General features: G+C 36.1%; 1 protein-coding gene across 3 annotated transcripts in view; it reads right to left on the bottom strand.

Moving 5' to 3' along the window:
* Positions 1–13,837, bottom strand: part of NDC80 (NDC80, kinetochore complex component) — a 33,598-nt gene extending 19,761 nt beyond the window's left edge. Inside the window, exons 1-9 of one of the 3 annotated variants that reach the window (XM_027525797.1) lie at positions 13,685–13,837; positions 11,970–12,079; positions 10,186–10,263; positions 7,143–7,266; positions 6,865–7,037; positions 6,085–6,187; positions 4,150–4,239; positions 1,907–2,000; positions 747–853 (exon numbers count right to left, since the gene is read on the bottom strand). In XM_027525797.1, coding sequence (XP_027381598.1) covers positions 747–853; positions 1,907–2,000; positions 4,150–4,239; positions 6,085–6,187; positions 6,865–7,037; positions 7,143–7,266; positions 10,186–10,263; positions 11,970–12,070 — 870 coding nt within the window. In that variant the 5' untranslated portion in view covers positions 12,071–12,079; positions 13,685–13,837. Of the gene's footprint in view, positions 1–746; positions 854–1,906; positions 2,001–4,149; positions 4,265–6,084; positions 6,188–6,864; positions 7,038–7,142; positions 7,267–10,185; positions 10,264–11,969; positions 12,080–13,684 lie in introns of all 3 variants that reach the window. The other 2 variants (XM_027525799.1, XM_027525798.1) reach the window with 2 other exon arrangements.
* Positions 13,838–13,867: the final 30 nt, after the last annotated feature.

Here is a 13,867-nt window from a genome sequence, read left to right as displayed (position 1 = left end):
ACTTTACTTGAAAGTAAAGCAATATTCAAATTCATCTTAAAGAAAGGTAAATAAATTAGAGTTTTCTTTTCAGTTTTAGAGGGAGTCAAAAAGAACTAGAAGGGGAGTTTACTGGTATTACCCAATCGAGAGGAGTACTTTTCAGAAGCCAATTTGGGATAGATAAAGTCAACGGCCAGGTTGAAAAAGCACAAACATTTAAAAATCTGTTATTTTATAGAACATTTCAGTATCATAATACACAAAATAACATTAGATATCTGGACATCATCATTTAGCTTTTAGAAAGCCCTCAGGATACAATATATTATACAAACTCGTTGATTATCATTCTCTTTCCACTGATTACAAAGCTCAGGGCCTCTTGTTGGTGCTCCCATGAGGTATGTAACATGGGGACCTTGTTCTAAAGATCCTTTTGGTCTGATGTAAGTAGATAAGATTCTTTCATCATATTCTGAACACCGTTAGTCCAAGACAGATAGATCACAAGGGAAAACAAAGCTCTAGGGAGACCAAACATGTTTTCATTAGGAGTTGTGGCCTATATAAAAAAAACCTAACTTTTAAGAAGCATATTTTGCTAATGCATTTCCTAATGCAAATTTATGCATTTTAGTGCATTTTGCTAATGCATTAAAAAATTTTTTTTTCTCTATATATAAAGAAATAGCTAGTTTTCTCCATGGAGATTCAAGAATGTCAGTAAACGTGTAAGCCTATTGAAGATAACCATGTTTACTAACCGGTTCTTTTTCTCTTTCTTGCTCCAATCTTGCAATTTGTTCATTCAATGCTCTGTTTTTTGCTGCTAATGATTCCAGCTTGGAAGCATCTACGTTAAATAAATCCTCTGGAGAAAAAAACCCCAAAATTTCATAAGGTCTTAGATCTGCCTAGAAAATTCCTCCCCACGTTTTTACCATTGCTCTCTCGCTCACTTCCTCTAGTCTCTACTTGAAACCCTCTCAGTGAGGGACCTCCTACCATCTGTAAAACTGCAATCCCTCCCGTGGTCCACTGCACTCTCTGCCTCCCAGCCCTGCTTCATTTTCCTCTTAGCACTTACCACCATCTGACTTACTGTTCATTTGATTATTGTCTCTGTCTAATAGAATGCAAGCGCATGAGGGCAGAGATTTCTCTCACTCATTATTGTATCCCTGGTGCCGACACCGTGGGCGGCACACAGTGTGTATATAATAAATAGTTTGAATACATGAATATAATTTATATGCTTAATTATAACCAAAATAGCAAAGAAGTCACTAGTGCTTATGGTTTCAGATCACTATGAATTTTCCTCTTTAAAAAGAAACCCAACATCATATACTCTGCTTGCTCCCTTTCTCACGTGGACACACTGAAACTGTCCTCACTATTCTTCAGGAAGGTCTATCCCACGGACACACAAGAGAATGCTTTCATTTTTTGGGTTGAGAGTGGCAGGTATCCTCCTATTCTGAATGATTCTATAGTCTTTAGAGGATAGCTTTATACATCTTAAACTTATCTATTTTACCTACCACTCTGGCATTTTACATATGACTATTATAAAAAAAGGAAAATGATGTAAAATACCTATGGAACATTTTTTAAAAGTTAGCCAGTAAGTTCTGAATGTCACTAGATCATAGCTGAGTGGAAAAATAATTTCTTTCTTTGGAAATACAATGGCCCCTTAACTTTCTGACATGAATTATGGGAGACCATAGATCTTTTCACTAACTGGTACTTTACTTATTAAAATAATAAAGCAAGGACATCCTTTATTTCTCTCCACCTAAGAAGCAGTTATAATAAAAATAAGGAGGTATCTAAATACATTCAAAGTGAGGAGCTCATATAAACATTCGGCATAATAAGATAAGCTACACACCAGCACACTAGGAGCAAAAGCACTTACTCAGCTTGGACTGCAGCTCTGCATTCATCTCCTCAAAGCTGTCGGCACCAGTCATGAAACTTTCATAGCATTTTATGGTGTAGTCCAAAAACAGCTGATTGGGTGAAGCAGATTTAAAAACTCAGTTGTGAATCTCTATTTAGTTTGTTTCACTTTTCTAAGTGAAAATTTAAATATGAATGAAAATAATGAAAGTCAGGAATACCAAGTGGTTACATGAACTCCTGTAAATGAGACACAAACCTAGGGAATATCATTAATTATGCTGCACAGATTTACTCAGTCTGCTACTTCTAAAGTGAATAATGAGGATTAAAAGAACACTTAAATTTGAATAAAGGTGTTATTTAGTAAATGGTAAAAAAAAACACAAAAAACCCAGAAAAGCCCATATCTTCAGAGAAGGGTTTTGAGAAGGTGAGATGATGCTTATTAATGCAAACGTAAGCATCTTTGGGGATAATCTAACCTATGAAAAATTTAAATGAACTGCTAATCATTTAAATCCAATTAATCTGACAAGATTTGGTTATGAAAGCCAGAACATAATTAATAAAGGCTATAATTTACACTGTAACTTCAGGTTAAAAAAATGGCATAGTTAGTGGAGATCTGAACAGTAGAATATTAGCACTCAATATTTAGCCAAGGGAAAGTAACACTCCATTTTGCAGTTCTGAGGTGTTCTGGTCACTGAGGATGTATCCTTTGTTAGGAGGCAAGGAGAGCTGATAAGAATTTTCCACAGTTAGATGAAGTCAGTATCCCTTAAGACAAACCAATTCCCTCTGCCCTGATGCTCTGCTTACTAAGCAACCTTCTCATTACTTGGTTGATACGGAAGGGGTAACCTGAATAGGTGGCATGAGTATTCCTGTAACTGGAAAGACGGATCACTGGGGGGAAATAAATAGATTTTCATTTCTCTTTGGATGTGAATTTGCTAAGAGTGAATCAGTTTTCTTAAGTTTGGTTGATTTTGATTTTGAAGGTTAAAAAAAAACAACTGAGTCTCTATATCCACAAAGCAGAGACTCAGAACCTGGTGAAGTTTGGTATCTTGGTAATTCTTTAAAATTAAATTAAAAATTAATTTTTAATTTAAAATTAAAATAACTTAAAAATAGTACTTTATAATTTCCAAAGAGCTTCTTTATATATATTGTCATCTGAAATAACAGCTAAGATAGCAGGAATAACTTTGACTGGTTTAACCTTTAGGATGACTATCAAGAAATTAGTATTTAATTAATTTAGTAGGTGTTATAATTTTATTTGGGTAAAAACTGAGGTATAATAAATTTAGTCTAGCACACATATTGCAACATGGGAGGAGAATTCTCTCAAGAGGATCAGAGGCTTTCTAGCTGCTTTTCTAGCAGGGATCACCAATGAAGTATTAAGTCTAAAACAAACAAACAAACAATTAGGCAACACCATGGCAGTCAGTACATTTACCTTTGAATTTGAACCACTGCCTAGGTAGTAATAAAAGATGAGGTTGAGGCTATTTCTACTTTCTTTTTATGACAAATGTTCCAGAAAGTGAAGAACACAATTAGAACACAGGATGTTTATTTTTCATCTTAGGGAACCGCATAGTGATTGGGTCTTTTATATAAGCTAGGGGAAACTGATGCTCAATCTCAATACTATAAATTTATTCCTTGGGGTGGGTGTTTGCTCCATTTGGAGACATAAATTTGTGTGTTTCAGGAAATAGGGCGGAGTTAGTTACAGTTTAGGCTCCATTAAAGGACGGTCTGGGAACCAATTTAGACTATTTTATCTCAGTCACTTTTAGAAGTGGCAACTACCCTAGCTAAAATGGTCTAAACAAAACAAACAAAAACCCCATATGCCATCTATTTTAAGACCCAGTCTTTTATGCTTTGTGTCGACAAAATATATTAGAATAATGATGCCAGTACTGATTATCTTCATTCTAACAGACAGGGGAGAAAAAGAAATATTATATCTACACATAAACAATAACATGTTATGTTTTAATTCTAATTGCCTTGTCTTTTTTACTTAACATTTCCAAATTTCTATGCTTATTTATTTTTAGGAAACTATAGTGTGAATCCAAGAGTAAATCCATTGACTAGTATTTCCAAAAATAAATTTTAGATTTTCAGGAAGCAAAAGAGACAAGTTCTACAAAAGACTATGTTAATTTCAATAATGACACACTTAGTAAATAATATCAGATGACTGATGTTTATGGTAAAGTAAGGTACCTTATTATGCATAATTCCATCTTCAGTTTCTTCTCCCCAAGGCTGTCCATCATCAAATAAAGGTGAGCTTTCTTTCATGGCATTATGTAACTGGTCAGTATACAAACATATTAAACTGATTAACTTTATGAGGAAAAACACATTTTTCAAGTTTTGCCAAACTTGTTTTCAGTGTCATTTTTAGAAGCATTTACATTATTGCATGACAAAGTCTCTTGAGAGGTTATTCTTTTAAACCTTACAATATAATCCTTTTGACAGTTTAATAACTAAGTCCCTTAGGATTAAAAAAGGATGGGATCCATATTTAGTTCTATTCTACACAGAAAAATATGCTTTCCTGGTGGTTCAGTTGTAAAGAACCTGGCTGCCAATGCAGGAGACCTAGGTGCAATCCCTGGGTCGGGAAGATTTCCTGGAGGATGGAATGGCAATCTACTCTAGTATTCTTCCCCGGGAAATCCCATGAAAAGAGGAGTCCACGGGGTCGCAAAAGAGTTGGATACAACTGACTAAACAATAATAGAGAAAAATATGCTGCTCTTTTACACTGTTAGTAGCCCATTGAGAACATATGTATTGCTACACATTTTAACATAATTCTGAGAATTGAAAACAGAACTGCCAAAAAAGCTAAGCCAGTAATAATTATTTCTCTTAAATGAACTTAATTTTGGTGCTCAAATGTTATACACTGACTCCTTCAAAATGTTTAAGAATGTACTTCAGGTTGAATCTTATATTGAAGACAATATAAAGTCTTCATTTAAACAAATATTTAAGCTGAAAGTGATAGCAAATAATAAATTATAGCAAAACATTCAGATGTTTGTAATTAACAAGCCAGAAGGAAAATGCCTAAATGTTTTTAAGGCACAGAAATTCCACTTCAGAACATCTGTTTTATAACTTGTTTTAAAAATAAAATTAAAAAGAATTTGCTATAAAACCTAAAGATACAATGTATATCTAGTATAATCAACACTGAGCTAAAAAAAAAAAAAAAAAATGGACTATGCATTAGGAGTATAAAAGAACAATAAATTTTCTTAGCCTAGCACTCATTTACAGGATTGCTGAGTGGGGATACTGTCCTGAGTCAAGAGTTGCTTGTCCTATCCGCTCCTTTCCTGTTCCAAAGGCACTCATAATCCCTTTTGTGTATCTAGAGTGGATGCAGGCAAGCTCCGTCGACTCATCCTTTACCTCTTCTTCACTTGACAAGGCCTCATGTGACAATCAGATTTAATTAAGACTGAAAGACATGCAGGGCATAGCCCAAGATGAAAAGCAGAATCTCCTACCTGTCATCAGGGTAGATAAAGACAGTTTCTGTTGCCGTGTCAAAGGTCCTTGTGAGAACTCTTGCTACTCTGCAAAGTTCAAGGTGAGCCTTATGGAGGCACAAACAGATCCCCAGAACTGGAGAAAAGACCTTACTACAAGAACTGAAAATTCTGAACTGAGAAGATTTGGTTGAAAAAATTTTAATCTGAAATCATATAAACTAGAAATACGGACTTGAGTAAACTTCCCTTACATTTACTAACAAACCACCACTCCTCAATATTATAAAATATGAGAGGAGAAAAGGACTCAGAGGAATCTGAGATAAATGTTCGGGGGAAGTTCCTACTGACATTATTTTGCTGTGTTTTTTTGTTGTTGTTGTTGTTTGAATTTTTGGGGGTTTTGTTTGTTTCTAGCTGTAAAACCTCATGAAAACAAACGATCTCCTTGCCTTTGGGATATTTCCCTTCCTCTCCTGTGGACTCATGTAGTAACATTTTGAAGAACATAAAACCAAACGTGCTCTGAAAACTGACTCAGACTTGGAGCTAATTGGTAAAAGCAATATTGGGAGAGAAAAATATTCTGAGGAGGAGGGGAAAAAAATCTTTCCTATGTATATATTTAAAATGAGAAATCAAATACCTTGATGCAGTCTATTAGCCAAACCAAGGCTGCCACAATGTGAGGCCACGTATGAGGGGCCCCCACTGTATACATGGAGCTTTTCGATAATGCAAAAGGATACCTATGAAAAATTAGAAAAAATAAGCTAGCATGTTAATTTTTATAAAAATAATGGCTAAATTAAGCAAGAAGTTACATTTAAAAAATTCCAAGTATATACCAACAGTCTTGACTTGTTTAGAAGTAAAATACTTGTTGAGATTCTCTTTGTCATCTTACTCACAAATGATTTTGTGTATTTTTTTGACAATTACTTTGTACATGTATCCCCTAAATTGCAAAACTTGACTTACAATCAAATAGGCAGGACTTCTCTTCTGAAAGATTATTTGTTCCCTCAAATGCAACGTATCCTAAATAAAACCCATGTATGTACTTCTCCTCAAGTCTATCTCTCCCTGTGTTTATCCTACGCAGGCTTTTCTGGACTCTTATCTCACTCCATTCTCACCAGGCTTTGACACCTGTCTTTTCTGATCTATAAAATCTGCAGTATCTAGTCCATCCTATCTATTCCTTGTCACATGAGTCGTTGAGGGTTTTATGATCTATCATCTGTACTTCAGTAATAATTCCCAAATAGTTGTTTTTTGTCTTTTCAATTGACCTTGCATATGTGACCCACAGGGTCCATCTTAAAATATACTACTTCTCAAAATCTTTACACACTTATTGAGTTTCATTCTCCTCTGTGTTCCAATAATCTCTCTAGGCTAAAGAGAAATATAACATACAAACCCAAGATCTCTAAAGATTCTTGGAACCTCTTCTTCAAACTTTGTGTCAGGAAGTTCATACGAAGGGCAGAGGAAGCCATAAAGAAAAGTGAAGATCTTCAGGAAGTCTTTAACAGAAGGAGCTTGTAGAGATTTCATGGATACACTATATGCATAACCGTTTTCTGAAAGAAACTACAATAATTTTTAAGAAATGTCAAATGTTTCACAATAGGAAAATTATTGAAAAGTACTTAAAGAGAACACTCACAGTTTACAATATTAAAGAATATAAAATACCTCACAGAGCTGTCGAATACATTGCTGAATAAATGCTTTGTCATTAAGTGGTCTTGGGTCCTTGATTTTTTCAGAAGTGGAAAATATACCAAACTGACTATTCCGGGATCCAGGTCCACTAGTTCTGCAAACAAAATCAGTCAAAATTATTTCCTTCTGTGGTGAAGCCTGAATTATTTCAAAGCGATCTTACGTATTTATTCATTTGGCCGTGCTGGGTCTTAGTCGCGGCACGTAGGATCTAATTCCCTGATCAGGGATGGAACCTGCATTGGGCCACCTGCATTGAAGTCTTAGTCCCTGGATCACCAGGGAAGTCCCATGATTTTATATTTTAACATCAGCATCAAAGATTAAAATTCTTCAGTTTTTATTTAAACAGATTTCTCTTATTCAAAGCAGAGAAAAAAAAAAGCACATAATGAAGATTAAAGTATAAAATGAGGCGGGAAAAAATACTAACTCTGCATCACTAACATACACATTATCCTCTAAAAATATGTGTTCTGAGTCCAGCAGGTTCTCTGCACCAATAGTCTTCCAGGTCTCTTCAACAACACAGATCCTTTCAACACCCTACTCACCCCTTCATGACGGCTCCTTTACTTCCAATCTCTTTATTTGCCATTATTTATTGTGAGAAAATTACCTTTGAGATGTTGAAATAGATTGTGTGTGCTTTTTTCATGAATGTTATTGTCATGCGATATTATGTATCTGACTGTGATTTACCATAAATATATGTTACTACTTTTTAGTCATTAATACCTATAGCATATATGCCCCATTCTAAGCGCCATCCCCCCAAACAAAACTTCATTTGTTTAAACCTTTATAATAATTCCTTTTGCTAATCTTTGTGGCCCAACTTACCTAACTATTGTAGTTTATTATACTTGGAACAGTACTTTTCTTTATTGGACAGACTCCACAAAGCTGAGTTACAGCAAACATTGCTCTAATATCTCAACTCTGTTCATCAAAACGGAGTTTCTCCCTGCAAGTTTGCTTGCCGCTTTCAAATTCTCTTCTGCCCAGGCTCTCAAAGTTCTGTAACTTGGGCCCTCTTTCACTGCTGCTCTGACTAATTAGCTAATTTCCCCCCTGAGGATTTGCTAACTTGAGAACCACTCTCCTACCTACTGCTAGTAGTTACTCTTTAATATGTACATATATTTTTTCACCAAGGAATACATGTATAGACTCAGCTCTTATTTTACACAAAACGCTAATAACTTTTCAAAAGTACTAATAGCTTTTGAAATTATTAAAGTATTTCCTAACCAATCAAAATACTGTAATATTCAACTTACAGTTTAAGAGTGTAGGGTCTAGAACCAGAGTCTGTGGTTAAAAATGCTATCTCTGTTACCAGTTGTATGACTTTGGGTAACTTACTTAACGTCTCAGTGCTTCAATTTCCTTATCGATAAAATGAAGACAATAACTATCTACACATAGAGAGTTCTGAGGATTGAGTAGAAGAGACATAAAATAGCACTTTTCTGGCTTGCAAAAATGCTCAGCAAACATTAGATTTTATCATCATTATCCCCATTATCTCTGAAGTTTAGCTCTGAGATCAAAGTTACATTATAAAAATTCCTTAGGATTTTTCAGCTAGAATGAACACCAGAGACAGTTTAACCTGGGTTTATGACAAAGATTTTTCATAAGGTAACAAATATGTCATCTCTAAATATTTTCAAAGTAGTTAAATAAACACCTGTCTTGAAGTTACATTTTAAGTTTTGGTGAGATTAAAAAAAAAAAGTTTGTTTTGGAGTTGGGAATTTCTTTAAAAAAATTAACTTTATTGAGGTATAATTTGCTTAGAGTAAAATGCACCTGCTTAAAGCACAGTTTGATGAGGTTTGACAAGGTCCACACCTGTGAAAGCTCTACCATGATCAAGATCAAACGTTTCCATCATCCCAAAGTCTCATCCCTCTAAACAGTCAATCCTTACTTCACTCCAGACAACCTCTGATCTACTCTAGACAGCGGTTCTCAAAGTGTGATCTAGGGGATCTGAGAAGTCAAAACTCTTTTCACAATAAAATTAAGGTTCTTTTTCACCCGTTTCGTCCTCATTCTCTCTCTCCTGAGTGTACAGTGGAGTTTTCCAAAGGCTGGCTACATGATGCCAGATACTGCAGCAGACTGAATTCAGAAACAGATGAGAATCTAGCTACCTTTTATGAAGCCAGACATTAAGAGACTGCAAAAACGTAAAACAATGTCACCATTCTTAGTGAAATACTTTTGTTTTTAAAAATAAAGCATGTTATTTATGTTAACATGTAATAGGTTATTGTTATTTTAACTTGAATAAATATTAAAAATTTCCCCCTCAGTTTCAATTTCTAATATAGTTAATATCTACAGATATAGCCCATAAGAGTCCATAATATTTGTTTTTATTGTTGTGCAGTCGCTAAGTCATATCTGGCTCTTTGTGACCCCATGGACTGTAGCACGCCAGGATTCCTCGTCCTTTCAGAGTATGTTCAAATTCATGTCCATTGAGTCGGTGATGGCTTCCAACCATCCTCTGTCGTCCCCTTCTCTTTCTGACCTCAATCTTTCCCAGCATCAGGGTCTTTCCCGATGAGTCAGCTCTTTGCATCAAGTGGCCAAAGTACTGGAGCTTCAGCAGCAGTCCTTCCAATGAATATTCAGCATTGATTTCCTTTAGGATTGACTGGTTTGATAATATTTAAGAGTATTAAAAAGTCTGTGACTAAAATGTTGGACTAGATGATGATTCCTAACGTTAAAATGCTGATTCCAGAGTGTCTATGTGAATTTTCCATCAAGAATTCACTTGTAACAATGAAACAGTGGTCTGAATGTTTTGATATATCTTTCAGCATCATCTAAGGCAAATATAATCAATTTAACCATTTAAAACAGAGGAAAACAAGATTATAACTTTCTGTAGAAAGGGACCATGATATCTAATTTTTTGTACTTTGAATATTTAACTCAATGTATGGCTATAAGAATCTTTTCCATTAGAATTAATAAAAAATATCATTACCTTTTACCAAATACAGAGGTTTTTCTTTCAGATGTGGGTCTGTTTATGTTCAATTTTCCAAAGGTTGATTTCTCTTTGCTTTAAGAAAAGGAGAAAAACAAACTCTTCAAATGAATGGAAAAATATTAGTTCAAGAGACTTTTGGAAATTTGTTACCCATTCCCAACAAAAATAATTCAAAAGCATGAAAATTTTTAGCAGCAATTACAGTTGTTATAAATGGGATAGGCTTATAATATAATATACATTTGCTTAACTAAAGTGTTAAGAAGAAAGTAGGAAAAAAAAACATATCTACATTGTTATTTTAATTATCTTAAAATATGTACACTTATGGATAACAATTTCAAAGGAAAATGAATAATTTAAAAATAGGTATTTTCAATCATAGACTGATAGTCACACTCAAATTTTGTTCCTTTGAGGCTTACTCTTTATTAGAATGTGGCTATACTTAAGAACATACATTATGTCAATTACTGACCAAAAATATTGACAAACGCAGTCTTTTAGCTTCTGACAATTTAAGGCACAAATCTGCAGTAGTAACATGCAAAAGTACAAAAAATTTCTCTGATTTCAGAAGAAAAAAACGTATAAGTATTTCAAATTTCTAAAAGTAGCAGAGACTCACACAATGTAAACCTAAGTAATTTAAGAGCAGTTAGCAAGTAACTTGTACCTTGGTAATACAGGATTGATACAACTCATATAGATTACAAATAGCCTTCTCTTAATTTTAAGAAAATCATTCACAGGGAAAAATTAGTTTATGATTGAAAGTTCTCCCCACCCCCAGTTGATTTTTTATTGAAAACCTAAAAAAAAAGATTGAAGTATAGTTGATTTATGATGTTACATGTATACACCAAACTAAGTGTTTATTATATAGGTTGGCCAAAAAGTTCGTTGGGATTCCTGTAATAGCTGGCATGTATATACATATATATACACACACGCATATACTTTTTCAAATTTTTTCCCATTACAACTATTATACATTATTACAGGATATTGAATACAATAATAGCAAGTTCTTCTGGACACCTTTCTTGGACACCAATGAATCTCCAGGAAATAGTTTAGAGAAGCAGTGTTCTATAGGTGGCTCCTAAACTGCAGTCAACTGTCAGAGCAAGTAATGGTTTTGATTGAGAACTGTGCTAGTTGACTAAACTGCAGTAAACTGAAAATTATAGCACAGAACCTGCTCAAACAAGCAGCTCTGAGGAAAGCAGGAAAATAAGAATGAAAAGAGCACTGAAGGGGAATTAGCAGTCCCTTAGGGATTGCCTTCGGAGAAGGTGATGGCACCCCACTCCAGTACTCTTGCCTGGAAAATTCCATGGATGGAGGAGCCTGGTAGGCTGCAGTCCATGGGGTCACTGAGAGTCGGACACGACTGAGCGACTTCACTTTCACTTTTCACTTTTATGCATTAGAGAAGGAAATGGCAACCCATTCCAGTGTTCTTGCCTGGAGAATCCCAGGGGTGGGGGAGCCTGGTGGCTGCCGTCTATGGGGTCGCACAGAGTCGGACACGACTGAAGTGACTTAGCAGTAGCAGTAGGGATTGCCTTACAAAGTTTGTGGCTTTTGAGATTTAACTATCAAATGAGATAAGACACAACGTGGAGTAACGGCCCACTCTAGCCTTCACTGACTCCAAATCAGGTATCGCTGACAACAGACAAGATTCATCACAATATTACTCACACTACATATTTGCATTAACTACGTTTACAGATTTCTCGGCCAAAGACAATAAGGCATGAGGTACTCACGTTTGAGGGGTATGGAGACCTGGTTTATTTAAGTCCTGGGATCTTAATTCCTGCATAGACAGGCGGCCAGCACCACCGGTGGAAACTGAACTGCGTTTCATGCTTATGACCTGCATTCATAAATTTGGTATTAAACAAGTCTTTCCAGATGTAGATGGTACATTAAACCTCAACTATTATCTTCATCCTCAAACAGAAAGGCAGACAAGTTTCATCGTTCTTTCCTGGGTTATCTTGTCATGTAAGCTTAAGTCCTCATTTACAGGGAATATTTATCTATTTGATTTCCTTTAAAAATTTTCAACAAGTGAAAATACTTACTAACTGCCTACCATGTACAAGGGAGTGTGCAAAGCAGTACAAACAATAGAAAGGTAATAAAGGTATGATTCCTCTTCACAAGGGAATTTATGGTAGTTAAAACCCTGAATCCTAACTCTGATCACATTACTACTGTTGGCTGTGCCTATTTTGATGGGAAGTCAGAGGCCACCTGACAACAACTACCTCTGATGTTTCCTTTGGTCTCAAAGGAAACCATCCTGTTTTCTTTTCCTAATGGCCATCCTCTTTAGCTCTGTCCTTCACCTTCTCTTTCTCATTTATAGTCTTCAATTACTGGCCCTCTTGCTTCAACCTCCCTTTTATCAAGGATAAATTATCTGGTCTACAGGCTGTGTCCAGTTCCTCAGACTACATTCACTTCTCACGCCCTTCCCACCTCCTGGGGTATCTTTCACTGACAAATCTTCGGATTCTATTGTTGCTTAGTCCAACCTCACTCTGATCGCTGCAGGACAGGCCAATTAATCTGAGATGCCAGGGAGGTGAGGAAATAAAGTAAAATGGCCATTAATCTTGAAAATATCTCTTAGAATGGCAAGTCTTAGGCAGGGGATGTGTTAATTTTTTCCTTCCTGTTATCTACAGGTGGACAGGGTTCTGAACAAAGGCACTTGAGTTTAACAGGCAGAGGGGCAGGATTCTCTGAGGTTGGCCATTATATATGATTATAATAACAAAAGCAACAGAAAACAAGTCAAAGAAACAGTTCTAACTAGAGTCAAAATTGGCTTTTTTCTGCAACAGGATCTTGTCTTCGAGGCATTAGACACTGTACTCCTCACCTTTCCAGGTCCTGCCCTGGTTTCCAGGACAATGGACATCTGTGGTTATCCTTTTCTCTAAGCTCTCCTTTGTCTTTGAAACTGATATACTCTTTCCTTCTTTGTGTGCACACCCATTTCTTCTTCAGTATACACTTCTGTATCTATTAAACTTTTCCACTCTCACCTATATGTTTCCTCCCAATCTCCACTTAAAATGTACTCTCAGAATCTGAGATTAATACTTCTGCATGTACTCCGTACACGGCATCGGGATGTTACACTAATAGCTCAAACGCAAAAACAACAAACAGTTCCTCATCTTGTCTTCCTCTATGTGCTCTCATCAAATTTTCCCTTTTTCCTCTCTCCAGGCCCTCTTCTTCCCATCAGTGTCCGCTTGGCCCACCCCTTCTCCCTCGGAAAATCACTGCCATAAGAAATGTACTGGACTGCGGGAAACTAGCGCCTCGTACTGACTGACTCGAGAGGTCGGTTACAACAACAAACACCAAAACGTCGCCTCCTAGGGCTTGTGAATCTAACCTGGCGACCTGGCGTTCTCCCTCCAGCTGCCCGGAGCAAAATTAACCAAAAATCATTAGTTACCTTTCTTCCAGCTTCCCGAGATGATCCAAAGACCGAATTGCTGTAAACCCTGCAACTGCCCGCTGGACAGGATAGCAGCCGCCAAAACCCAAACTCCTTCCACCCGCCGCCGCCTTTCGAATTTTAAAATCTCCGCCGGCGTGTACGTCATCGCGCAGGACGTGCGCGCGCGTGCGCAATTTT

The sequence above is a fragment of the Bos indicus x Bos taurus genome, chromosome 24, assembly GCF_003369695.1.
Source record: "Bos indicus x Bos taurus breed Angus x Brahman F1 hybrid chromosome 24, Bos_hybrid_MaternalHap_v2.0, whole genome shotgun sequence".
NCBI lineage: Eukaryota > Metazoa > Chordata > Mammalia > Artiodactyla > Bovidae > Bos > Bos indicus x Bos taurus.
This window is presented reverse-complemented; position numbering and strand designations above follow the sequence as displayed.